The 25137-nt window shown below is 35.4% G+C and overlaps 1 protein-coding gene across 1 annotated transcript in view; it reads right to left on the bottom strand.

The window, feature by feature from the left end:
- Positions 1 to 2355: 2355 nt before the first annotated feature.
- Positions 2356 to 25137, bottom strand: part of fmnl2b (formin-like 2b) — a 39623-nt gene continuing 16841 nt past the window's right edge. The window contains exons 9-27 of the mRNA XM_048200565.1: positions 24759 to 24852; positions 22398 to 22472; positions 22175 to 22285; positions 21941 to 22090; positions 20790 to 20891; positions 19872 to 20226; positions 19181 to 19384; positions 17360 to 17380; positions 17057 to 17181; positions 16319 to 16521; positions 11516 to 11750; positions 11310 to 11378; positions 11145 to 11225; positions 10933 to 11062; positions 8782 to 8945; positions 8549 to 8650; positions 8371 to 8472; positions 5752 to 5875; positions 2356 to 3184 (exon numbers count right to left, since the gene is read on the bottom strand). Coding sequence (XP_048056522.1) covers positions 3075 to 3184; positions 5752 to 5875; positions 8371 to 8472; positions 8549 to 8650; positions 8782 to 8945; positions 10933 to 11062; positions 11145 to 11225; positions 11310 to 11378; positions 11516 to 11750; positions 16319 to 16521; positions 17057 to 17181; positions 17360 to 17380; positions 19181 to 19384; positions 19872 to 20226; positions 20790 to 20891; positions 21941 to 22090; positions 22175 to 22285; positions 22398 to 22472; positions 24759 to 24852 — 2557 coding nt within the window. The 3' untranslated portion in view covers positions 2356 to 3074. The remainder of the gene's footprint in view (positions 3185 to 5751; positions 5876 to 8370; positions 8473 to 8548; positions 8651 to 8781; positions 8946 to 10932; positions 11063 to 11144; positions 11226 to 11309; positions 11379 to 11515; positions 11751 to 16318; positions 16522 to 17056; positions 17182 to 17359; positions 17381 to 19180; positions 19385 to 19871; positions 20227 to 20789; positions 20892 to 21940; positions 22091 to 22174; positions 22286 to 22397; positions 22473 to 24758; positions 24853 to 25137) is intronic.

Here is a 25137-nt window from a genome sequence, read left to right as displayed (position 1 = left end):
TTCTTCACAATAAGAAAAACATGGTTCTTTAAGGAACTTGTGAATGAAAGCTTCTTTGGGGAGTTTATATACTATATTATATATCACATAAAACAAAAATATTACTGACATTTTTGTAGAGATGCACTGATATATCAGCCAATAATTGGTTCTGGATGATAAAAGCATATTTTCACACTATTGGCTATCGGGCTAAAAACAGCCAATAGTCAGGGCGATATATCCTGTCAATCAAAAGATGGCAGAAAAATGCATTGAATTTGGGCTTTGTGTAAAGAAAATGCTAAGAAACCAGTTTGTGTTCAATATTAATAGTAATTATATGAATTAATAACATTCAGAAAGTTAAGAAATATTAATTTAATCTTAAGAATTTAGTTAATGTGTTAATATTAATTTGAGTAATGTGTTTATGTTTATAACTGATACCAGTTACTCTGAAACAAGTTGAGGAAATGGAAAGAATAAAGTTTTTATTTACATTTATTTATTATTTTTTTTAAATATGATTAATTATTAATTATAATGAAGTAATCATTAATTTAAAAGAAGGTATAAAAGGCAGAACCCCCAAACTATCGGTATCGTTATCGGTGGAGAAATTTAGTATCGGTGCATCTCTAATTATTTGCATTTTAATTATTGAAGATCACAGGTTAATTTAAAAAAACTAAATTTACTCCACATCAATGTACTATTATTTTTAACCCCATGTGCATCAATTAAAAAAGGTAATGTCCATATCCAAAAACCGTCATAAAAATTTGAATCTTGGGAAGCACAAACTTAAGTTTGGTCTCATTTTAAAGAAGACCCATGGCAGATTAAAAAAAAAGTTTAAAAAGTGAAACAAAAAAATGTTATAGAGGTTTATGTTTATGAAAATGATTTATGAACATTATTTTATATAAAATATAGATTTTATGAAACATGTTGAACTCTGAAACTGCTAGAAAATCAAAGCCATGAATCTAAACAAGTAGTGTTCCAAATCTGAGGTTGATATCTCAAAAAATGAGCTTTCAGTAAGATTTTGTTTGTGCGCAGTACCAAACTTTCCCCATTAGATGCCAGTAAAGCTCTGCTGGTAAACACAGTGGTTGGCTTTTGCAGTAGTTTTTCGCTCTCAAATATTATATGCATAATTTTTTTCATTAAACACATGCAAACCACACTCTGACATCCATTGTTATACAATTATAGCTGCATAATTGATCAAATTGGCTCTATAAATAAGCAGAAGCAGAAAACAGGAATAAAGTGACTATTTGCTTTATAGGCCAAACCTAAGAAAATGGTATTTATTATTATTATTATTTTAAAGCCTTGCCAACAGAATGAAAGCCTATTAACAAAGATTGCATCATTTATTGTTAAATGGTCCTGGGTTTAAAAAGTGCCATTTTAATGGGTTTCAATGGGAACATCTTTGTCCTTAAGGTCCTGAGTGGAGCTATTTTGTGTACCTAGTGTAAAATACATAGATTTATTAAAGGAAATGAGGGTGAAATAGTAAAATTCCAATAAAAATACACACCTGTGCCAAAATTTGTGCAGTTGGCATTAACACAGGCAAAATGATAAAAAAAAAAAAACTGAAAAAGACAAAAATGTCCATAATATTATGCATTTTCAACAGAGAGCTAAACATTAATCATAGGATCTCATTTAAATTAATCAGTAAGTTTAATCTGGCCACGTTTAATTGTACAAAACCCTGTTCCACAGACCCGGGGCCAACAAGGGACCGATAAGATCCTGCCACACAAGGGGTTGCCTCCACCTTGTGGCAGCATTAGGTTACCACTGCCCACACCACATTTTATTAAGTAGCTCCAGCATCACATTTATCATCGAGCATTCTCATGTCAATCCAGATTTTCAGTAAAATAAAAACATCGAGCACTCAAAAGAATGACTGTTTTTAACGGTGCTGGTGTCTTTGCTTTATTTGCACACAACCACTGATTCCAGTTAAAGAGATCGAAGTAGAAAAACGTTATATGTGCCACTAGTGTCAGCTCAAGCTTTCAAGTGTTACGTGCAACCACAGACATTTACCATATGCAACAATAGTGATGAGAGAGCAATTCAGGTCACAGAGTAAAGTTGATTCACTGTCTTCACCATCGAATTAAATAATACTGTCATACTAAACAACATAAAAGTTAATACCATTCCAGTGATATTGCAGGACAAGTTGGTTTGTTTCAACAATATGTACAGCACCACAATGGATGAACAATGTAAAAAATAAGAGGCTCAATTTTGTAGCAAAATATCTGTACATTTTAAAAAAAAGACTTTTTGTCCAATGAAATGTCTTTTTTCCCCTCCTTTTTAAAAAAAAAAAAAAAAAAAAACAGCAAACTCTTTTTCACGGCTCACAAATGTCACATGAGATAAAACCAGTAGGAGAGCAAGTCTGTGATTAAAATGAGATGTGTTGTACATACAATGTCAAACTGGTTGTGAATGCTTGATAGTAAACATTTTCTCAACATTTCATGGATGTTTTTAGTCCGTAAAGTGTCATCCTCAACAGCATTACAGTATCAAGACCAGCTTAAGTTCGAATCTCCTTCTCGTTCTTCATCCACCTTTTTTTTTTTTTAAATCAAAAGTTCAATTTTAAGATGATCCAGGTTCAATGTTAAAAATAAAAAATAAAAGTGCATCTTGTAAATCTTCCCCTCAGAAAAAGCTGCTTAGCTTGGAGTTTTAAAACAAGAGGTTAAATGACAAGTGGGCCAAAGCAAAGTCTTCATTGGCCATTTCTGCTCATTCCTGTACGTAATACACAATGTCTCAAAGTTAAAACATAAAATACCACACTACTTCCTCTTCCTTCACAATGTCCATCTGTAGAATCCACAACATTTGACTGTATAGGTCTAACATATGGCATCCAACACATTCTCTCCAGCTTTCTTTCTTTAAAACAGTCCATTAAATCGAGATGCCAGATCCCAGGTAAGCGGAAGTGTTCAGTGTCACATTTATCCACCCTTCCATTGTCCTAAGTGTGCTATTTTTGCTCTTCTTTCAGTGTTGTCATTGGCCTCAAAAGCTGGCTAGCAGGTGGTGATCTCCATGTTGCGTAGCTGAAGGTGCTGTACCTCCATGTTCCTTCTCCCGCTCCTCCTCAGGGCATCAGCCCGTCGGAAGGGTTGACTGCGCAGGTCTGAAGACAAACAGGTACACCGTTAAACACTGAACACAACAGATCTGGATGAGACGGGGCCAAAGATGGGTGCAAAACAGACAGGTGTGTGGTGTTTGGTTAGTTTTAGATCAATTTAGTAGGAATGCACAATATTCCGGTACCATAAGGATTATTTTACAGTTTTCTGTTATTTATTGGTATTGGTTGATATTGGATATAATAGCTGATATTGAAAACATATTGATCATACTTGTATTATAATGTTATGATAGCTAACCTGATTCACTTGGAGCATTTAAATGACTGATTTTAGTTTTTGATGTTTTATTTTAATTATCTTGAATATTTAACTGTGCAAACTCATTTCCCCTATTTTTACAATGACTGATTTTTAGTTTTTGATTCATTATTTTTTACATTTGGACAAAATGGGATGGATTTTTTTTTAAATTATTATTGGCCATTTATTGGTATCAGTTGATATTGGATACAGTCAAACCATTTTTATATATTTTTACTAGTGGGTGCAGGACACTATAGTTCATTTGTGTAAGTGAGGATAGCAAAATAAAGTAAACTGTGACATTTTATCCCCAAAAATTCTTCATACAGTGGACTACCAGTAAAATTGATCAAAAAAAAAAAAAAAAAAAAAAAAAAAAAAATTGGAACCAAAAATTATTCAGACACTTTGACCTGACCATGTTTTGCTTAAGTGTTATCTGACATAATTAAGATTATTTTTCTCTGACAGAGCATTAGTTTATGTATTAAATAACATCATGAACTAACAATGAGCAATACTTTTGTTACAGTATTTATTAATCTTTGTTAATGTTAGTTAATCAGAATCCAGCTGTTTTTCCATGTTAGTTCACACTAATGGTAACAATTACAACTTTTGATGTTAATAATGTATTAGTAAATGTTGAAATTAACATTAACTAAGATTAATAAATGCTGTAGAAGTACAGTTCATTCTTAGTTCATGTTAACTAAAGCAGTTAACTAATGAAACCTTATTGTAAAGTGTTACCGTTCATCTTTACAATATATTAATAATTTATTAACACTGTTTAAAGTAATCTTTAGCCAAATTAATATTCATTCTTTATATGGTATATTTTAATGTTGTGATGCCTAAATTAACTTGTAGCATTTAAAATGACTGATTTTAGATTTTGATGCATTATTTTTATTTAGACAAAATAGAATATCAAAATATTGGCCATTTATCTGTCTCTAAAATTTATTGGTTGATATTGGATTTAACCGCCAATATTGGAAATTTAACTGTGCATACTCATTTCCCCTATTTTAACATGAATGCAAAACATAATAATTTAATAACATTATTAAATGTAATCTTTAGCAAATAAAAAAATGAATATGAATATTCATTCTTCACACTGTACATTATAATATGATGCAGAAATTCACTTAGAGCATTTAAAATGATTGATTTTAGTTTCTGATGTTTTATTTAAAATTTATTATTTAGACAAAATGGAATCGAATATTTTTAATATTAGCCATTTATCTGTTATCAACAAAAACATGGACATATTTTTGGCTTATATTAGCCAGAATTTTACTATTGGTGCATTCCTACTGTTCAGATCTTTCTGATAAGTCATGATATGTTGAAGGTAGTTACCAAGACACAAATTTGGGAGGGGGAAATTCAAGACTTTTTAATTTTTTTTTTTTAATCTGTGACTAGAAATAGTGCACAGGAAACAAAATGCAAAATGGTGGAAGTGTTAAAGGCAGGCATGCATTTTGGTCCCGCTACTATGTACTAACATTCAAATTAATCATTTGATACAATGCACTTATTGTGTATTTACATTGTACTTTTAATTTAAAAAAAACCTGCATGTAATTAAAGCTGTAATACATTTCTGTAATTACTTCTATAATTACACCGTTTACCTTTCACTTACACCTCAAACCTAACCATACCACCAAACCTGTCCTAACCTCATTACAGTAAACTTTTGCAATACAGTATGAACACAATAATTACATTGTACCTAACAATTACTTTGATGCAAGTACATAGTAGTTTAAAGACACCTAATAAAGTGTTAATTCACATGCCCGTACTGTATTTAACACGGTTACACTCAGGTGAACAAACAGTAAACAAATGAAGAAACACAGAGAGAAGGATGGCTAGGAGATGAGCGAAGAAGAGACAGACTTAAAGGCACCTTTCTGAGGGGAGAGAATTTAGTTTAGTAATGGAAGTCCTCGGAGAGGGCGGGGTCACAGAAGAACCGCGAGCCACGTTTGGCTGATCGTGCGGTAAAGGGGACGGTCTTCAGCACTGCAGCAAAATAATAGCCAATCACAACATAGAAACACCAAAAGCAAGAAGCTCTAGAAAAAGCACAGAATCAGACAGATACTTCAAGCCTCTAAACTCCAGTAAAGCTAAACAGCATGGCGTCTACTGCTACAGTACGTCTACCGTTACTAATCAAAAGAACAAGACCAGTACACACTTGGGGAAACCGATTCATTTGTCATACATATAATCAAATGAATCTTGAGTTTTGCATCCAGTATGGCGTTCTTACCCGTAATGATGTCCTCGATGGCTCCATCTTTGCCTTCGTACACGTGGCGGCTATCTTTGCCTTGCCTCTTCCTCAACTCTGAAATCAGCTCCTGCTGCTGCCGCTTGCCCTTGTGAGATGGCGACTGGTGATTGAGTGAGTTAATAAGGGAAAGAATATGAAGTTATTGCACACAGTTTAACTGAAATCTTCCAACTTAACGATATTCCTTTAATGTACACTACCATTCAAAAGTTTGGAAACATTACTATTTCTAATGTTTTCGAAAGAAGTCTCTTCTACTCATCAAGGCTGCATTTATTTGATCAAAAATACAGAAAAAAACAGTAATATTGTGAAATATTACTACAATTTAAAATGATGGTTTAATTATAATATACTTTAAAATATAATTTATGTCTGTGATGCAAAGCTGAATTTTCAGTATCATTACTCCAGTCTTGTGTCACATGATCCTTCAGAAATTATTCTAATATGATGTTTTATTACAAATGTTGTGCTGCTTAATATTTTTTTATAACGTGATGCTTTTTTTCAGGATTCTTTGATGAATAAAAAGTTTAAAAAGAGCAGCATTTATTTAAATTAAATCTTTTGTAACAATATACACTACTGTTTGGGGTCAGTATTTTTTTCTTTCTTTCTTTTTGGAAGAAATTAATACTTCAGCATGGATGTGTTAAATTGATAAAAAGTGATAGTAAAGATTTATATTGTTAGAAAATATTTCTATTTTGAATAAATGCTGTTCTTTTTGACTATTCATGAACGAAATACATCAATGAATCCTGAAAAAAGTATCACAGTTTCCAAAAAAATATTAAGCAACACAACGGTTTCCAACTTTTATAATAACTGAGTATCAAATCAGCATATTAGAATGACTTCTGAAGGATCATGTGACACAAAAGACTGGAGTAATGATGCTGAAAATTCAGCTTTGCATTACAGAAAAAAATATATATATTTTAAAAGTATATTGTAATAGAAAACCATTATTTTAAATTGTAATAATATTTCACAATATTACTGTTTTTTTTCTGTATTTTTGATCAAATAAATGCAGGCTTGATGAGCATACTTCTTTCAAAACATTAAAAATAGTAATGTTTCCAAACTTTTGAATGGTAGTGTACATTTTAGTGCAAACTAGTAAAGCCCAAAGTTCATTTATGCTGGGGATGCCCCCTAATATTTGACTAATCATTGGTCGACTAGAAGAGGCTTAGTTGACCAAAATTTTATTAGTCAGTTAGTCACAAAAACAAAAAAACAAACTTGTGTCGAAGTCACGCAGTCCGTGAGCGACAGATTGTGTCTTTGTGGTAATTACAGTATGTCGGACAAGAAATCCAAACCTTCGCCTATCATCCATCGACTTCAAATATGGCTTATCATTTGCAGTGTTGGACAGTAACGCAGTTACTAGTAAATTAACTCCGTTACCATATGGTGTGTTGTCCATTACTTTTTTAAATAAATTAATTTTGGCTGAAGTAGCCTACAGCCTAACCTGTTTACAGCAGCGACGCATTGTAGGATTGGTGGATGCCAACCACTGTAAACACGAAGACGCACTGTGGGCGTGTTTCCGTTTATTCAAGTATGTGCGGCAGTCATGGCGAGTCAAGGCGAGAGCTAGACGAGTTTCTCAAAGTGGAAATATGCTCATTATTTCACTTTAGTTGAGCATAAAGACAAAAAACTTTTAGTCAAATGTAAGCTGTGATCTGGTTCGAAGGTCCTATCTACTGCGATAACAGCAACTCCAATCTGTCAAAGCACCTCTAGAAACGTTATTCATTTAAGCCATTAGTTGACTAATCACATTTATATTCATTTAATTTCTTAAATACCGGAGAGAATAAACCATAATAATGATCGTAATATAGGCTATAGCGCACGCATAAAGCTTGCCATAAAGAACCGGCAAAATTAATGATTATGAATGTGACCAAAACAGCAAGGAGACATTGTTTTTTAATAAAGTAATGTTTTCTGAATCAGTGTCGGCTGCGAAGATGAAGTTGACATTGCTGACTATCATCATCTCTGCATACTGGACGCGCTTAGAGAGAAAATGCACATTTCATTCGGATTAGGCTATGTAATCAGAGTTGCCTATTTCTTTTCGTTTTTAGATATTTCAAGCTTTCTATAGATATATTTCTCATGTATGTGAGGCAAGCAGCCGCTGAGTTTCGCTTCATTTAGCCTATAAGTCGCGCTCCAGTTCACGCGCCAGTGATCGCGCCCGCGCCTGCCATAATTATATTGTCTGCTATATTTGCTTCTTATTTATTAAATCCAGGCAATTGAAGTGACCAGGTGTAAACAGGCCCATACTCTGTACACACAGGTCAAACATCTGCATTGAGTTTTTTTGCGCTAATTTGTTTGTCCACAAGGTGGCAACAGTGCCCCAGGGATTCACATGGCATACATGTTCTGACAAGGACAGAACATTTTGTTGACCGAATGCAAGTTGTCGTAATGCACATGCGATAACTGCCTGTGCACACGTCAAAGTTAAAGGCTATGTGTACAACAGTGAGCGTACGCAAAGAAATGAAGTATACTTTGGGCTTATGGCTCTCATTTATGACTTCAGCATGATACCTGTTGATCTTCTTGCTCCTCCATCAAGGCCTCCTGTTCCAGAAGTTTCTCCATCATCAGCTGCTCCTGCCTCTTCCTTTGCTCGTTCTCTTCATCCGCTTGCTGAAAACAACGACAGATAAATTAGATCTAGGTCCTGTGTGAACCAGAAGGGTGTACTAATAGTATAAAGCCTCACCCTATAGGACTTGATGAAGCGAACAAACACGGGGAAGAACACAGAGGGTGGCATGGTCTTGGCGCTCTCCCCAAAGAACTTGACAACTTCGTCAAAAGCATCCTGTAATTACATCAAAGTCACATAATCATGTGGATGGTCCCTTGTGGGATTCAAATAAACAACCTTACCGATTCCCAGCGGAGATCTTTCTTTTTAACCACAACAGCCTATATAGAAAGTGCAATAAATACCTGTGCAATTCTAGCATCATCCAGAAGCTTCTTAAGCCTGGCCTCGTTGTGATGGATGAAATCTTTGAGCAGGGAGTTGTGGCCATGCATGCTGTACTCTCTTCTGGTCAGATCCATACCTCTCTGTAGCTCCTTCACATCCAGGAGAACATTCTCCAGAGAAACTGCAACATGGGATTAATCAGATCCACTCTCAAAAACACACTTACTGACTGTAGCTTTGCATATTAAGGGACAATAAATCTGTTTTTATGTTTCTTCCTGTTAACCTTTTAACGTGTACGATCACACCGGTGTGATTAGAACATTCAGTACATCACATGATCAACTGCTTAATTCAAATTTGCTTTCGCATATTGGCTGGCACCGAGCCAGATCCGTTGTCATGAGAAATCAAATCCCCACCAAGTGCAATTGACAATGAAAACTGAGGAGACTTAAACACTGTAAGCTGATGAGTTGATTTATCTGTTTTGATATGCTGTTGTTCATAGAGATATTTAGATGGATTCAGAGGCTTTTTAGTAGAGATGCACCTATTGCAATTTTCTTGGCTGATTCCGATTTCCGATTTTTTGTTAGTGTGATCGGCCGATACAGATTTTTTGCCGATTCTGATTTTCTTTCTAAGAACTATAAATGACAACATATACAAACAAAAATCTACTTTTCTTCAATGCAGAGTTTTATTTTCATAAAAAAAACAAACAAAAAAAAATAAGTAAAAGTCAGTAATAAAATATAAACAGCTCAAATAAATGCAATAGAATAAAGAGAGCTATGAAACTCAGTTTTTCGGGTTAACTGGGTTTTTATTCAGGTAAGAAATACCACAGAAATTAAAGTAATCAAATGTAAAATAACACATTGTGTTATTTTGCATTGGTTACCTTAATTTCTGTAGTCTTTATTGCAAATAATTCTTACCATTAAAGTTATAAAACGTATTCAGTCAAGAGCAGAAAGTGATTTTCTTTGTCTTTTGTTCTTTGATTAACATGACAGACAGCAGCAGGAATATTGGACTGCTGTCCCTTTAAGAGTTTATGAACGTGTTCAACAGACCCAATACTGTTACACACAACATGAGTTCACTTTCTTAGCTATTTAACGATTAAAAACTGACTGTGTTTATCTGTATACTAGCCAAGATTGCCTGTGCCGCTGGTTTTGACATACTTTTGTATGTATTTGACAGTTTAAGCGCAGGAAGGCGCTTATTTTGGTACTTGTGACTCTGTTTGACTTCTGTCTCTGTTTGAGACCGAGCGTGGCTTGTTCGTTTCACTTATATAGATCAGTAGTGCGCGCGCTTTTGGTGTGACCGCGAATATCTGGCTGTAGCATTGTTTTTCTGAGAAACAAGTAAGTGAACTTAGCATGTTTCCTAAATATCTGCAAACATATTAGGATATTTTTATGCTTTATTAAAGTAAAAATCTTACATAGAGCCCCTTTAATATTAATTTTACACAGTGATAATGTCTTATAGTATATAATAATACTAAAATATATATTTTTAAAATGAATTGTCATGCTAAGTACACACAAACATCATTCATTTGAAACATGTAATTGAGAACTATACAGGAAGCAAAACACATACCTAATATATTATAAATATTTTTCTCCACTTACTTTCATGTATTTCAGGAGAAGTGGATAAGATGACGTGTTGTAAATCCAACAGATATATTGCGGTGCAAACTAACATGGCGGCGCCCATGGCACATTATATAGATATGCTAACGTGATCATTATAAAGGTTTTTAAATGACAAAACACATTCACTTACACATATTTGAGAATCTGAATATCAGAGAGCTAACAATTTTGTGAATATAAAAGGAAAACAACAATAAAAGCAATACATCTGTCACACAGCGCTATTGTGGCTGCAGTGTTATTTTAGTGCATTTATACAATTATATTAAGATTTTGAATTAGCTTCCAATTTTATACTTTCAGTTTTCATTTTAATTTGAGTTAGTTTTTATTTCAGTTTGTCGTCAAGGCATTTTATTTCAATTAACCATTTAAAATGTTCAATTAATAGTTTAGTTTTAGTTAACAGTAACACCAATTTAGAAATATAATTACCCTTTCTAATTAGCATATTTCAAACATATTTGAGGGTCGACGAACACTTACCTGCAGCAGCTTTCTCAATGTAGTGCAGCTCATTGTAGAAAATGCTCACAATAGGATATTTCTCCTTCACCACATTGGCTATGTAGTGCAAAAGCGTCTGCTTCCTGTCTGTGGACTTGGTCTCCAACAGCTGAAGGCAAGATACATTACAGTATTACAATTAAACTGAATAATGATTCAGAAAAAGTGAAGTATGGGATGTAATAAGTTACCAGATCCAAGCTCTGAAGTTTGAAGCCATAAACAGCTCCTCTCTTACTACTGTTCATATAATTCCCCAGGGCCAAAATGATCTGAGATGAGAAAGAGATCACATACTTAATTACAAGCAAGACTGTAAAAAGAGACTCTGTGATGTTACAGTTTCAGTGGCTTACCTCAAGGATTTTCTTTAACTTCTGTGATGATTTTATGGATACAGATGCTGCTATGATAGCATGAAGTTGCTGCAGGAAAACAGCAACAGCAAAAAGACATTTCAGATAAATGCATTTCAGATTAATCATTTTAGACATTCAAAACATTGTTACATTGTTCAATTTCACCATTTTTTTTTGTTCCTCTATTTCTCTATCCACTTTACCGGTGTGAGCATCTGCAGGCTATCACTGAAGTTGCCCATGAAGGCCATGATGGTCATCCGCTGTGGCAGCCTTTCGATCTTGCTGAAAAGCATCATGAACCGGTCCTCATCAGTGAGCCCGTCCATTGGCCGTCGCTCCCGCTCATACTGGCGGAGCATCTTCACCTCACTTTCAGTGGGCATGAACCGCATCAAACACTCCACGAAATCCACAGGCACTGTACGAAGGTCAAACCTGAGGGGATGAGAGAAACTGATCAGAGTGCTATTCAAAACAACAAAAAACCAAAACCAACCAGACCCAAACCAAAACTAGGGGTGTGCAATATTGACAAAAAAATAATATCTCTATATTTTCTGGGATTTCCTTGATAATGATAATCAGACAATATTTTGCTGAGTTTATTGTGTTGGTACATTTGGCAGGTTTAGGACTGCCGTGGACAGCTGACTCCTGAAGTTTTTGATATGCTTCATATTCTGTGTGTGTGGTGGTCAGTTCACAGCAGTGACAAATGTATGGAGTCAAATTAATGCCTTAAAGTTTTGCACAAAAATAAAGTTTTGCAAAACACAAAAAAGAGTTGAGCAATAAAAAAATGTTTTGCAAACAAAAATAAAGAATTGCAAAGGAAAAATAAAGTATTGAGCGGAAAAAAATAAGTTTTGCAAACAAAAATAATAAGCTGTAATAATAATTCTGCGTTTCAGTCAAGTGCGCTCACGATACCGGTTTTTGCTTTGCGCTGCACTTTTCTGTGCGGTTCTCTTTATGGCGCTGGTTTGCCGTGGGGGTGAAGTCAAGAAACGGGGGCACGCCTCCGCGAAATGGGGAACGTAATCGGCGACAGGTGAAATAATTCTTTGACATGGTTAAAAATAATGAATGGTTTGTTTAGCATATGTTGTCGCCGATTACAACCCCCTCCAATGCATTTCTTATAGTAATATGACCCGTTGCGCTCTGTCTCACTGCCTGTATCCACTTTTGTGTCCTTAAACATTCGTTTTTTGGGGTCGACAGCTTATAAAAACTTATTTCTGGGTTTTTTATCTTGTTAGCTGTACACCTTGTCACACAGCAGCTTTTAGGCATTGTTCTGTTTTTTGTAATGAGTCAGAAAAGACAAGGCGGCGGCCTGGAGATGGTTGGATTGTTTTTCCCCCGGTGGGCGTGGTTTTCAGATTATAATAAATCCGCTCTGTCTCTATGCTTGATCTGTTCCGTTCCAATCTGCGTCTCCTGCCGATGACGTGTTTCGTGGGGGCGTGCCCCCGTTTCTTGACTCCATCCCCACGGCAAACCAGTGCCATAAAGAGAACCGCACAGAAAAGTGCAGCGCAAAGGAAAACCGGTATCGTGAGCGCGCTTGACTGAAACGCAGAATAAAATGAGCGTTGCAAATGATTTAGTAGGTTTGAGCATGAAAAATATGTGGCAAAGATAAAATAGGATTACAGCTGTCATTGATTTTTGTAATTGATTATATTTTTATTTTTGCACTACGTTATTTTATTTTGCAATTTATTATTTTTGTTTGCAAAACTTATTTTTTTATTGCTCAATTCTTTTTTGTGTTTTGCAAAACTTTATTTTTGTGCAAAACTTTAAGGCATTAATTTGACTCCATACAAATTATCTTTTCCAATAAGTTTATATACATTTTTACCTTTATAACACCATGTTTTATGCATAAATAATGATTTGATGTTTTAAACATAAAACATTGAATATTGATTTATTTAAAAAAAAAAAAAAAAAAAAAAAAAAAAAAAAAACTTAAAAAGATACTTTAAATGTGAAATTAAAACCACCAGTAGATGGCAGCAAGTCACTGTTACTGAGGAAGTCATTGGGCCCTATTGGGCAGGTGCATGTGCACTTAGGGCATTGTTTGAATCCACTTTTGCTAGTTTAACGACGGAAAAAATGGTTGGCGCATGGTCCAAAAGGATGTCTATGTCTGACTGCCTTGAGCATCCGGTTGGTGAGGTCTGAATGCACTCTAATGCTGGATTAGCACTCATTAACATACACACGAGACATCACTTCTGGCATCAGAGTGCGTTTTCAGACCTCACCAACCAGATGCTCAAGGCAGTTGGACATAGTGGTGTATTAGAGGAATCCAGAAATAGAAATATAGAAATCCAGTTCGGTTTCTTGCACAAACCAATCGTTTCGTGTCTTAGAACATCAATGTGTCGTCACGAGCCACAGGTTTTAATTTAGATTTGTCTGTGCATGTTTTTTTGACTCTTATAGATTGAGTTCCCATTGACATGCATTATACGACTGACAGACCGCAACGGTTGGAGTTGAAAATCATCATTTGTGTTCGACTGAGGAAACAAAGTCACCTACATCTTGGATGCCCTGGGGGTAAGCAGATAAACATCACATTTTCATTTAATGAATCATGGGTGTGTTTTTAAACGCAACGTTCAATAAACCAATCAGAGTGTGAGCTCCCATTTTCTTTAAAAGCCAGGTGTGCTTGCACCATGGCGGATTTGCTAATTACATGGCGGAATATAGACATCCTCAAACTTAGGAGTCAGTTTAAATACATGTGTGTATTGCCACGATTGGTCAAATAATAAGCTAAATTCATTCGTCATTAAAGCAAATAGGTAATTCTGATACATGCAATGACTGTCCATTATGACATGTGGGACTTTTTATCTTTATGCACACAATAATAATCTTTTACATTGTAATCCTTTTATTTTTAATATTTGTGTGTGTAATAAGCAGAGTGTATGTGCGTTGTGCACCCGCCTATAGGCACATACTACTAACACGCCCTTTAAATAACAAAAAAAAAAATACTGTGTCATTGACTTTAGAGCAGGTTTTTGTTGGTCAACAGTGCAGTCGTTTTCAGTTCCTCAAAATAGCAACACGCCAACAATGCACCTGAACACACCTCGTTTTCAGACCAGCACGCCCATGGGCGAACAGATGGGTGTGAGTGGATTTGCTATTTAAACAACGTGGCGCAGGACGTGAAAATGATAACTGCGTCAGGCTGAAACTAGCAAAAATCACTTGCATCCCGTCTGCCGTCGCATTGTGCCAGGTGTATGATAGTGTTTCAACCGATTCATTCAAACAGCTGAATCATTCAGGAACAAAGTATTTGACTGTCTTAATGAGTGAGTCATTGAATCATTCATTCAAATGATTTGTTCATTCAGTAAGGAAACATCGCATTGTGTTGCTTAGAGATGCAAAACAGTCCTGTGGCTTTGTTTGGAACCATTTTCAAAGATGAAATAGAGCAAAAACAGGAAATACTGTGTCTAAAATGCAAGTCGTTTAATATTAACTTCTTGTTTATTGAACTGTTAAAATCAAAATCACAGTTGTAATCATGCTGATGTTTGGAGAAAAAAAAAAAAGGCACTCTTTGTGTGATACTGATTAATGATACTAAATGATATAAATATAAAAGACATACAGAGGTATTTTTGCCCCCTTATCTTGAATATTGGATGCATTCTAAATGAATTTTAAAGGGTTAGTTCACCCAAAAATGAAAATTATGTCATTAATGACTCACCCTCATGTCGTTCCAAACCCGTAAGACCTCCGTTCATCTTCAGAACACAGTTTAAGATATTTTAGATTTAGTCCGAGAGCTTTCTGTCCCTCCATTGAAAATGTATGTACGGTATACTGTCCATGTCCAGAAGGGTAATAAAAACATCATCAAAGTAGTCCATGTGACATCAGTGGGTTAGTTAGAATTTGTTGAAGCATCGAAAATACATTTTGGTCCAAAAATAACAAAAACTACGACTTTATTGAGCATTGTATTCTCTTCTGGAATCCTTTCAATTGAATTGATTCCATTGAATTGATTCCATTGAATTGATTCAATTTCATTGATTCCATTTCGTTGATTTCCATTTCGTTGATTTCCATTCGTTTACAGTCTGAGGGAGACACACGCTGTATTCAAGCTATTCTACATTGTATTTTGGTATTGCTATATTTTTTTAAAATGGTGCGTAAGTGTGCATGTCGCGGATGTCCTAATCGCCAAAAACAACCACGGCGACAGATGAAAGGATTCAATGGAATCAATTCAGTGGAATCAATTCAATGGAAAGGATTCCAGAAGAGAATACAATACTGAATAAAGTCATAGTTTTTGTTATTTTTGGACCAAAATGTATTTTCGATGCTTCAACAAATTCTAACTGACCCACTGATGTGATGTTTTTACTTTGATGATGTTTTTATTACCTTTCTGGACATAGACAGTATACCGTACATACATTTTCAATGGAGGGACAGAAAGCTCTCGGACTAAATCTAAAATATCTTAAACTGTTTTCCGAAGATGAACGGAGGTCTTACAGGTTTGGAACGACATGAGGGTGAGTCATTAATGACATCATTTTCATTTTTGGGTGAACTAACCCTTTAATAGACAAAATCATGCAGTGAAAGTAATCTAAATACACAAGTGCACTAGACTACATCATGCAGTGTACACGTAATGTGTCTTTGTATAAAGTGAGGGACATACTCAATGTCAGATCACACATTGTTAAAAAAATAATCATGATATTATCATAGAAAATATATAATCGCACACCCCTAACCAAAACCAAAGCAAAACCAACCAAAAACACAAAACAAACCAAACCAAAAAACACAGCAGAGGTAGAAGATACAGGAACTGAACTATAGAATGAACAGAATCAGAACTGACTGCCACTCTAACAAGCAGATGAACCAAGAATATGGTTCATCTTTATCTTGAGATTTGAGGCAAAAGGGGAACTTACGTCTGGATTGCTTTGCAGATCTCCTCCGGGCTCTTCCCTGCCTTGCGGAGTGTGATGGCGAGGTTTTTAGCTCTGTTGGCCTCCAGTAGTGATACTTTATTGGGGCCCTTCTGAGGAGCCTTCTGCTTTTGCATCGTCATGTCAACGGCAGGGCCCTGGGCTTTGGTCTTAAACATTTCCTCAAACTCATCCACGTTCAAATCCTACAAACCAAAGTATTCTATTAAAGTGCTATCCATAGCACTCGTGGATGGACCCACCACAAATGCAAACCTCTTGAAAGTCAGCATAGAATGAGGAGAGATATTTTAAAAATAAAAATGTTTGTTTTCATAATCTCTTGTTATAATGTACTTTCTTTCACCTCCTCTCCAAGTACCAGGCTCTTTCTGATATGCAAAGCCCACTTTTCATGATCCAATCAATTCTTGTTTTACAAAATCAAATCCCACCCTAAATTTTTCTCATTAAACATACTGTTTCACCTGGAAATTCATCAGATTACTGAAGTACAATGAGTTACAAAAGGCAGTTTACGTTTGAAATTTTGTATGTCACTGCTTCCATTTCAGTGGCTACAGTTACAGAACATACTTTTAAAAAGGAGCTGAAACTAAACTGAGGCATCTTTCTATGTAGCAGAAACTCAAACAGGAGCATGATAAGGAAGCAGACCGATTTGGTGGTGTAATACATGCAGAGTTGATAGAGATCACACATTTCACATCATGTAAATACCTCCAGGATCCTCTCATCGTCGATTTCATTGAAGACAGTGCCGTTGATCTGATTTGGTTTCAGAGCCACCCAATTGAACACAGGCATGCGGAACTTGGTTTTGATTGGCTTTTTAATTTTCACAGGCTGCCAAGGAAGAAAAGAAGTCTGTGACTACCCAAACATCGACTGACTACTCAATGAGATTAAAATGAATGCAAATCACAAGAATGCATGATAACGTGTTAAGCAAAGACACACAACACACAATATGACTAGATCATGACAGTAAATGATGGCTATGACAAATATCAGGAAACCTACAGAAGAGCTTGATTGGTCCATCTTTGAGGGCAGGAGAAAAAGAGAGTAGATAAAAACAAATGTTTAGAGAAGTATAAAGCACAAAATTCTAGAAAGAGAAAGCAAAAAATGCTTGTAAGCGCTAAGAAGTGCTGAACAAAAATTCACAAAAGATTGAACAATTACACTAGTGGTCAAAAGGTTAGAATAATTACATATATATATATATATATATATATATATATATATATATTTTTTTTTTTTTTTTTTTTAAGAAATCTCCTCTGCTCACCAAGGCTGCTTTTATTTGATAAAAAATACAGCACAAAAAAGTAAAATTGTGAAATATTAATATCATTTAAAATAACGGTGTCCTATTTGAATAAATTTTAAAATGTAATTTATTTCTGTGATCAAAGCTGAATTTTCAGCATCAATTACTCCAGTCTTCAGTGTCACATGATCCTTCAGAAATTATACTAATATGCTGATAGGTGCTCAATTATTATTGCCGCTCAATTATTAATAATGGTTAATAATGAGCACAGAATTTTGACCGGTAGTGCATTTTAAGTAGTAGTTCACTTCATAATTCAAATTTCCTGATAATTTACTCACCCCCATGTCATCCAAGATGTTTATGTCTTTCTTTCTTCAGTTGAAAAGAAATGAAGGTTTTTGAGGAAAACATTCCAGGATTTCTCTCCATATAGTGGACTTCACTGGGGTTCAACGGGTTGAAGGTCCAAATGTCAGTTTCACGTTCACTTTGTAGACACTGGATCGGTACTTCCGCCTATGTCACGCGTGACTTTTTCAAAGTGATTACGCAATGTGGGCAGAGCAGTGCAAGATGAGCATTTGTGGTTAAAAAGTATATAAATTTTTTTTTATTGTTTTTAGAAAATGACAGATCGTTTCACTAGATAGACTCTTATTCCTCATCTGTAGAGCTCTTTGAAGCTGCACTGAAACTGACATTTGGACCTTCAACCCGTTGAACCCCAGTGAAGTCCACTATATGGAGTAAAATCCTGGAATGTTCTCCAGGATTTAATTTCTTAATTTCTTAATGTCTTAATTTCTTTTCGACTGAAGAAAGAAAGACATAAACATCTTGGAAGACATGGGAGTGAGTAAATTATCAGGAAATTTGAATTATGACGTGAACTAATCCTTTAAGGAAAAAAATGTTAACATTCTTACAATAAGGTTCCACACATGACACGAACAGTACTAACAATGAAAAATACTTGTAAATCATTAATTTATCTCAGTTACTGTTAATTTAACATTTACTAATACATTGTTAAAAGTTATTTAATGGACCTGAGCTGACACAATCTAACAATGAACAGTTGTATTTTTACATGAACAAAAATTATTGGTAACAATTTAGTTTAGGGTCCAATTCTCACTATTAACTAGTTGCTTATTAGAATGCATATTACTAGGATATTGGCAGTTTATTAGTACTTATAAAGCAGATATTAATGCATTTTTCTGCATGATAATATTCGACACACCTTAATCCCAATACCTAAACTTAACAACTACCATACTAACTATTAATAAGCAGTAATTAGGAGTTTATTGAACTAGTTAGAACTGGACCCTACACTAAAGTGTGACCAAATTAATACATCCTGTAACAATGCATTAATTAATTAATTAATTAATTAATTAATTAAATTAATTAAATTAATTAAATAAATTAATTAATGGAAACTTATTGTAAAGTGTTACTGAAAAAAGAAGAATCAAAACAGGCAAAAAAAAATAAAAATCATAAATCTGCAATGACATCCACACTGAAACACTCATGTACACAAACACACATACCTGTCAAGCCAGAGTTGAATATGACAGTGGGCGTCCCGCTGCCTGGGAGAGGAGGAGCACAAGGAGGGGGAGGTGGGGGTAAGGGAGCAGAGATCTCAATAGAATGCCCAGGAGGTGGAGGTGGGGGAGGAGGAGGAGGAGGAGGAGGTGGTGGAGGCGGCGGTGGTGGCGGAGGTGCGAGAGCTGCCGATGGCCCATTTGGAACTGCAGGAAAAGAAGAGACAGAGTTGGCCGCTAACAATAAATTAATTAATTGAAGACAACAAGCTTGAGCACGACATGTAACAAATAATTACTATTTATAAGAGACTGACTGATAATCGGTTTGGATATTTACACGTTTCTACTCAACAAATTGTGCCCACAAACACTTAATTTGTGCTAAAAATGTCTGTTGGCCCACTCTGTTGAATCACTGGCTGCAAACACATTGCTCACAGAAAAAACATGGTAATATGATTTTACTGTGGACCTTTCTGGACCTTGAAAGTGTTGATTTTATTGCTGTCTATGGATGAGTCATATACCTCTTGGATTTCATCAAAAATATCTTCATTTGTGTTCTGAAGATGAATGAAGGTCTTAAAGGTGTGGAACGACATGAGGGTGAGTAATCAATGACAGAAATTTCATTTTTGGGTGACTAACCCTTTAATATTAATCATCTTTAGTGCTCTGAACCATTACTCACCGGAGGAACTTGCCATTGGAGGTGGTGGAGGGGGAGGAGGAGGAGGTGTGGCCATTGCTCGAAGGGTGCCTGTCTGGGATGTGCCGCCAGAGCTGTATGCTGCACTAGCACAGGCTCCGGCCAGGGCCATGGCATCAGGGCAGGGAGAAAGAGCCATGGGCTGAGGTGGTGACGGCAGCGGAGACACGTCTCCTTCCCCATCTCCCTCACCCCTCACCTGGATCTGGAGACTGCCTCTGCGCTCTAGCTCATGGATTTTCTTCTCTAGCGTGGACTGCCTCTGAATGGTCTCGTCCTTCTCACGAACTATCCGCCGGAGCGTGTGAACTTGTGAGCTGGCGTCCCGGTACACAGCCTGGAGTGCATGTGCACACAGACACAGTAATTAAGCATTTGACAAAAAATGCATTAAATCATCCAATGTAATTAAAGGACTAAGTTACCATAATCACATTATTTGTAGAGGTTCTCGAAGTGTCAATCAATTATAAATTACAATCAAGTTACGTGCAATTGATCAAAATAAAACTGATTGAAATGAGCTGTTATGTAGGAGCAATAGCCTTGTGGGCAGCGCTGTGTCATATGCCATAGCTGTGCAAAACGCAACCCACGTTCCAGACTTATTTGTTCATTAATGACATCAACAGCAACTAGTCAACGTCGACTTGACTTTAAATCACATAAATGTCGACTTAAAAAAAAATCTGAAGTCGTTCACTCCCTAATAAATACTATAAGAGTACATAAATAATACTAAACTGACACTGGCTTGTACTAAATGAATGGGTTAAATTGACAGACCTGTTCATCCAATGGTTTCGTATTATTCAAATTTTTTGTAGCAAATGTAAAATGTAGTATAACAGGTTGTTATAAACCATTTGATGAGATCCAAACAGGTGGCGTGATACTGACCCGGACGGTATCCAACTCTTTGTTCTTCTGCATCAACTGCTTCTCAAGCTCCACGATTTTAGACATGGCCTCATTCTCTGTTTCTAAGAGTTTGTCGGCCATCTGCCAACATGAAAAAATTGACAGAATGAGATGGGAAAGAGAGGAAAGATGCTGCAGCATTCAGATAAGAACAGCATTATTGACTGTGCTGAAAATTATGAAGTTCAGCTAAAGTTAGAAGACTTAACCCTTGTGTGTCAATTAAAAAAAAGTTACATATTAGGTCCACTGAGTACAAAAATGTCCAAAAACTGTCAACTTAAGTTTGGTCTCATTTTAAAGAAAACCCTTGGCTGATTATTGTTGAAGTAAAAAAGTTTAAAAGGTTAAATAAGAAAAAAGTTATAGAGGTTTAAGTTTATGAAAATTATTTAATGTATGAATATTATTTTATATAAAATATATATTTTATGAAACATGTTGAACTCTAAAACTGCAAGAAAGTCAAAGCCATAAATCTAAGTAAGTTGTGTTCTAAATCTGAGGTTGATATCTCAAAAAATGAGCTTTCAGTAAGATTTTGTTTGGGCGCAGTACCAAACTTTCCCCATTAGATGCCAGCAAAGCTCCACTGGTACACACAGTTTTTGGATTTGTGATTTGCAGTACAGTAGAGTTTTTCTCTCTTAAATATTAGATAATTTTTTATTACATCAACACACCCACATAATTAGAGCTGCATAATTTACCCAATTGGCTCTATAATAAGCATAAGCAGAAAACAGGAATAAAGCGAGTATTTGCTTTATATGCCAAATCTGAGAAAATGGCACCATTTGGTAAAAAAAAAAAAACGAAAAAAAAAAAAAAAGTAATTTTGAAGCCTTGCCAACAGAATGAAAGCCTATTAACAAAGATTGCGTAATTTTATAGTTAAATGGTCCTGGGATTAAAAATTGCCATTTTAATGGGTTTCAATGGGACATTTTTGTCCTTAAGGTCCTGTTGGCATTAACACAGGCAAACTAAAAAAAATAAATAAATAAATGTCTATAAGGACGCACAAGGGTTAAAAACCAAAAATGAACTCCTGTCATGACTCAATTCATGTAAATGTGGAATCAGTTCCAGAAAAGAGAGAAAAGGATGGTGTTTGTGCTTTCGCTCACATGCGAGAGATTCTCCTCCAGTTCCTCCACACGTTCAAGGGCAGCGTTTTTGGTCTCTGCGTCTTCTAGAAGCGTCCCCACATCAAACAGGTTATCCAAGTATGCCTGGATCTGCACTTTGAGTTTATCACTCTCAGTGTGCTTCAGCCTCTGTGCACAAAAACACACCCCAGAGACAGCGGACATGAGTTTCTGAGTGAGCGTAAAGAGACTATACTTTGAGCAGTTTCATACCTCTAGGTAGTCATCCAAAGCAAGCTTGGTGAAGTCGTACTGGAGATGAACTCTGAAGTTCATGTCCTCTACTGAGTGCACCACAATATTGATGAACTGCATGCACGCCACCTGAGTCACGAACAGGGAATGATGATGAGATATGACATCAGTAGTGGTGAGAGCATGTCAGTTTAAAAGGCACTCCAGAGGACAGAGGAAGGACTCTGTAATATAGACCCACCATGAAATCAATATTGTTGTCTTCATTTTTGAAGTGTTCCATCAATTTCTCAAACCTTTGGGATTCGGAGCAGACCTGAGAAACACCAAAGACACAGGTTATATTTTAATATCACACAGGAAACAACACTGCGCATTTTAAATTCTGAAAGTTTGGTCTTTTGACTAGTTTTGTAGAAGTTCCATGTTAAAACATATGATTAATTAAATATCTGTAATGTTCATTTTATAATGAATGCATAGTAATTTCCTTTGTTTTTATTTTGAAATGCAATTATTGAAGCTTAACAATGAAAATATCATTCATGAGTGAAATCATATGTAAGATTAGATCATTTTATTGATTATTGCAGATTTTCATTATTGCATTTCCTGTGCTGTTTGAGAATGTTTATTTTTGCTGCTGTCAAACCCAATAATTAAACATTAATTTGTTTTCTTTTCTTTAAAATAGTGTTGTCAATTGATAAAAAAAAATGAATTAAAAGGTCCCGTTTTTCGTGTTTTTTTGAAGCTTTGATTGTGTTTATAGTGTGCAATATAACATGTGTTCATGTTTCGCGTGTAAAAATTATTATTATTATTATATATAGTATTTTTCACATAATTTACTTATCTGTATACCGCTGTTTCCACTGTCATAAAAACGGGCTGATGACTTCCTTGTTCTATGAAGTCCCTCCTTCAGAAATACGTAACGAGTTCTGATTGTGCCAGCGGTTCCTGTGTTGTGATTCGACAGCAGCTTAGCGCTCCTTGCCCGGAAAGGTCACGCCTCTTACCATAATGTAGAGATGCACGCGCTCAGTGTTATTGTAAACATGGCTTTAAATTTTACCCTATCAATTTGAGCCGGAATCAGACCCGGTGATTGGACTGCGGGATGAAAATAACAGCGTTTCAACGACATGGCGACAAACACACTCTACAAACGCAACTCTTGTGTATTCCTGTGGGCGGAGGTTAGTCAAAAAACTGTTTTAGTGACGTCATTAAAGAAGGAAGTAGAGGGATGTAGTCCAAACTGGCCGTTCGATGTAGGCGACTTCTGTTAAATAAAATATCTCGCTTGGCATTGAACTTTGAGCTTTAAAATTTTACAGATTTTATTTATACTCTAACAACAACATTACACACTAACTAAAGTTTGAAACATGGGATCACGAAGAACGGGACCTTTAATTGCACATTTTTAAATCATGATTAAAATTATTTGAGTTTTTAATATTTTTATATTGTAATAATTTCAGTATATTTTAAATATTTGTTTAATGGCATCTTTTTGTGAATCAAGGCCAGTTTCACTGATGCTAATACTGTTACTGATGTCTCTATGAATTTTTTTTTTTTAAAACATTAATTATAGACATTCAACATTACAGTGTAACTGAAAGCCATAAATTTCAACAACAACAAAAACTTAAAATTTGAATAACTTTTAATGTAAGTGAACTTAAAACAATCTTCACATAAACCCATTATAATAAATGTTATATTTACCTGTGGCCTTCCTATCTGTCTAACAGACAGAAATTGAATAAAGTTATCAAACACTTTACAGTCTTCACTGCATAAATTATAAATGAAATATAGATTAATCCTTATTAAAGCTACAATTTTCTCTGTTCTCTTTGTTCTTTGATGAACATTAATGACAGACATCACAGCAACTGGTTTATTAGGCTGCTGTCACTTTAAGAGCTGCCGCTGCCGAACGTGACGCAGATCTGACGCACATCTCATTTTCTCACGACTCTTTAAGTTCATTTAAGACGTTATTAACTCATTTAAGACTGCTCTTATGAGGATACTCGACAAAATTGACATTTTGGCATAATTCTGTGTGTTATTGTTTGCTCAAGCGTGAAAGAGAACTCAATACTGGCGCACGTCTTTTTGTGCACACGAGTTGTGTGTGTGTCACATCACATGCCACGACATTCACAGACAGCACGTTCTCGTTCATCTTGTGGCGCTTGAATGGTTTAAAAGCACTTGCATGAATAAGAGCGTGATCATATAATGTACCACTAGCCAAATTATAATGGAAAAAATGGATGCTGCATTAATTGTGTTAAATATTTTTAACGTGTTAAACTGAAAATTTAATTGCACTTGTTAACGTGCTAATTCTGACAGCACTACTTTAAAATAAACGGAATGCATTAACTACATAAAATGTATCAGATTAATTGATTAAATATTTTACAGCCAGTTTTGAGACGTAAATAAATTATTCAAGGCAATATCAGTATTACTAAGCATAAAAATATGACGGCTATGGTCATTATGATAAAAAACAACAACAATTTGAATGCGCATCAGAGTGAAATAAATGGAATGCATAAATGATCTTTCTTACCTCTTTGAAATGGTCAAATGCAGCAAGGATGATCTCATGTCCTCCTCTGACCAAACACACAGCAGCTAGAAGCTCCAGAACCAGGGCTTTGGTCCTGCACAACGAAGACAAAAGGACACTTACATCAAGAAACCAAACCTGGCTGCACAAAATACTTTGTGCTACAAACTCTGATAAAACATTCCAAAGAAAAATTAAAGATTCCAAATACAACCAATCAAGAAATCTCCAAGGGGCAGGTCAAGTGATCCTATTGGTTTTACGGTTGGCTAATTACAGAGGAATTATCCCACCTAAACAAGGGACTATTCATAAAAGTTTTGTTTAATGGCTTTGAAAGATTCTGTATCACAGTCTTTGGGAACAGTCTCAGTTACAA

This window comes from Megalobrama amblycephala, linkage group LG8, assembly GCF_018812025.1.
Source record: "Megalobrama amblycephala isolate DHTTF-2021 linkage group LG8, ASM1881202v1, whole genome shotgun sequence".
Lineage (NCBI taxonomy): Eukaryota > Metazoa > Chordata > Actinopteri > Cypriniformes > Xenocyprididae > Megalobrama > Megalobrama amblycephala.
Note: the sequence above shows the minus strand (reverse complement) of the source record. Positions and strands in the feature narration are given on the sequence as shown.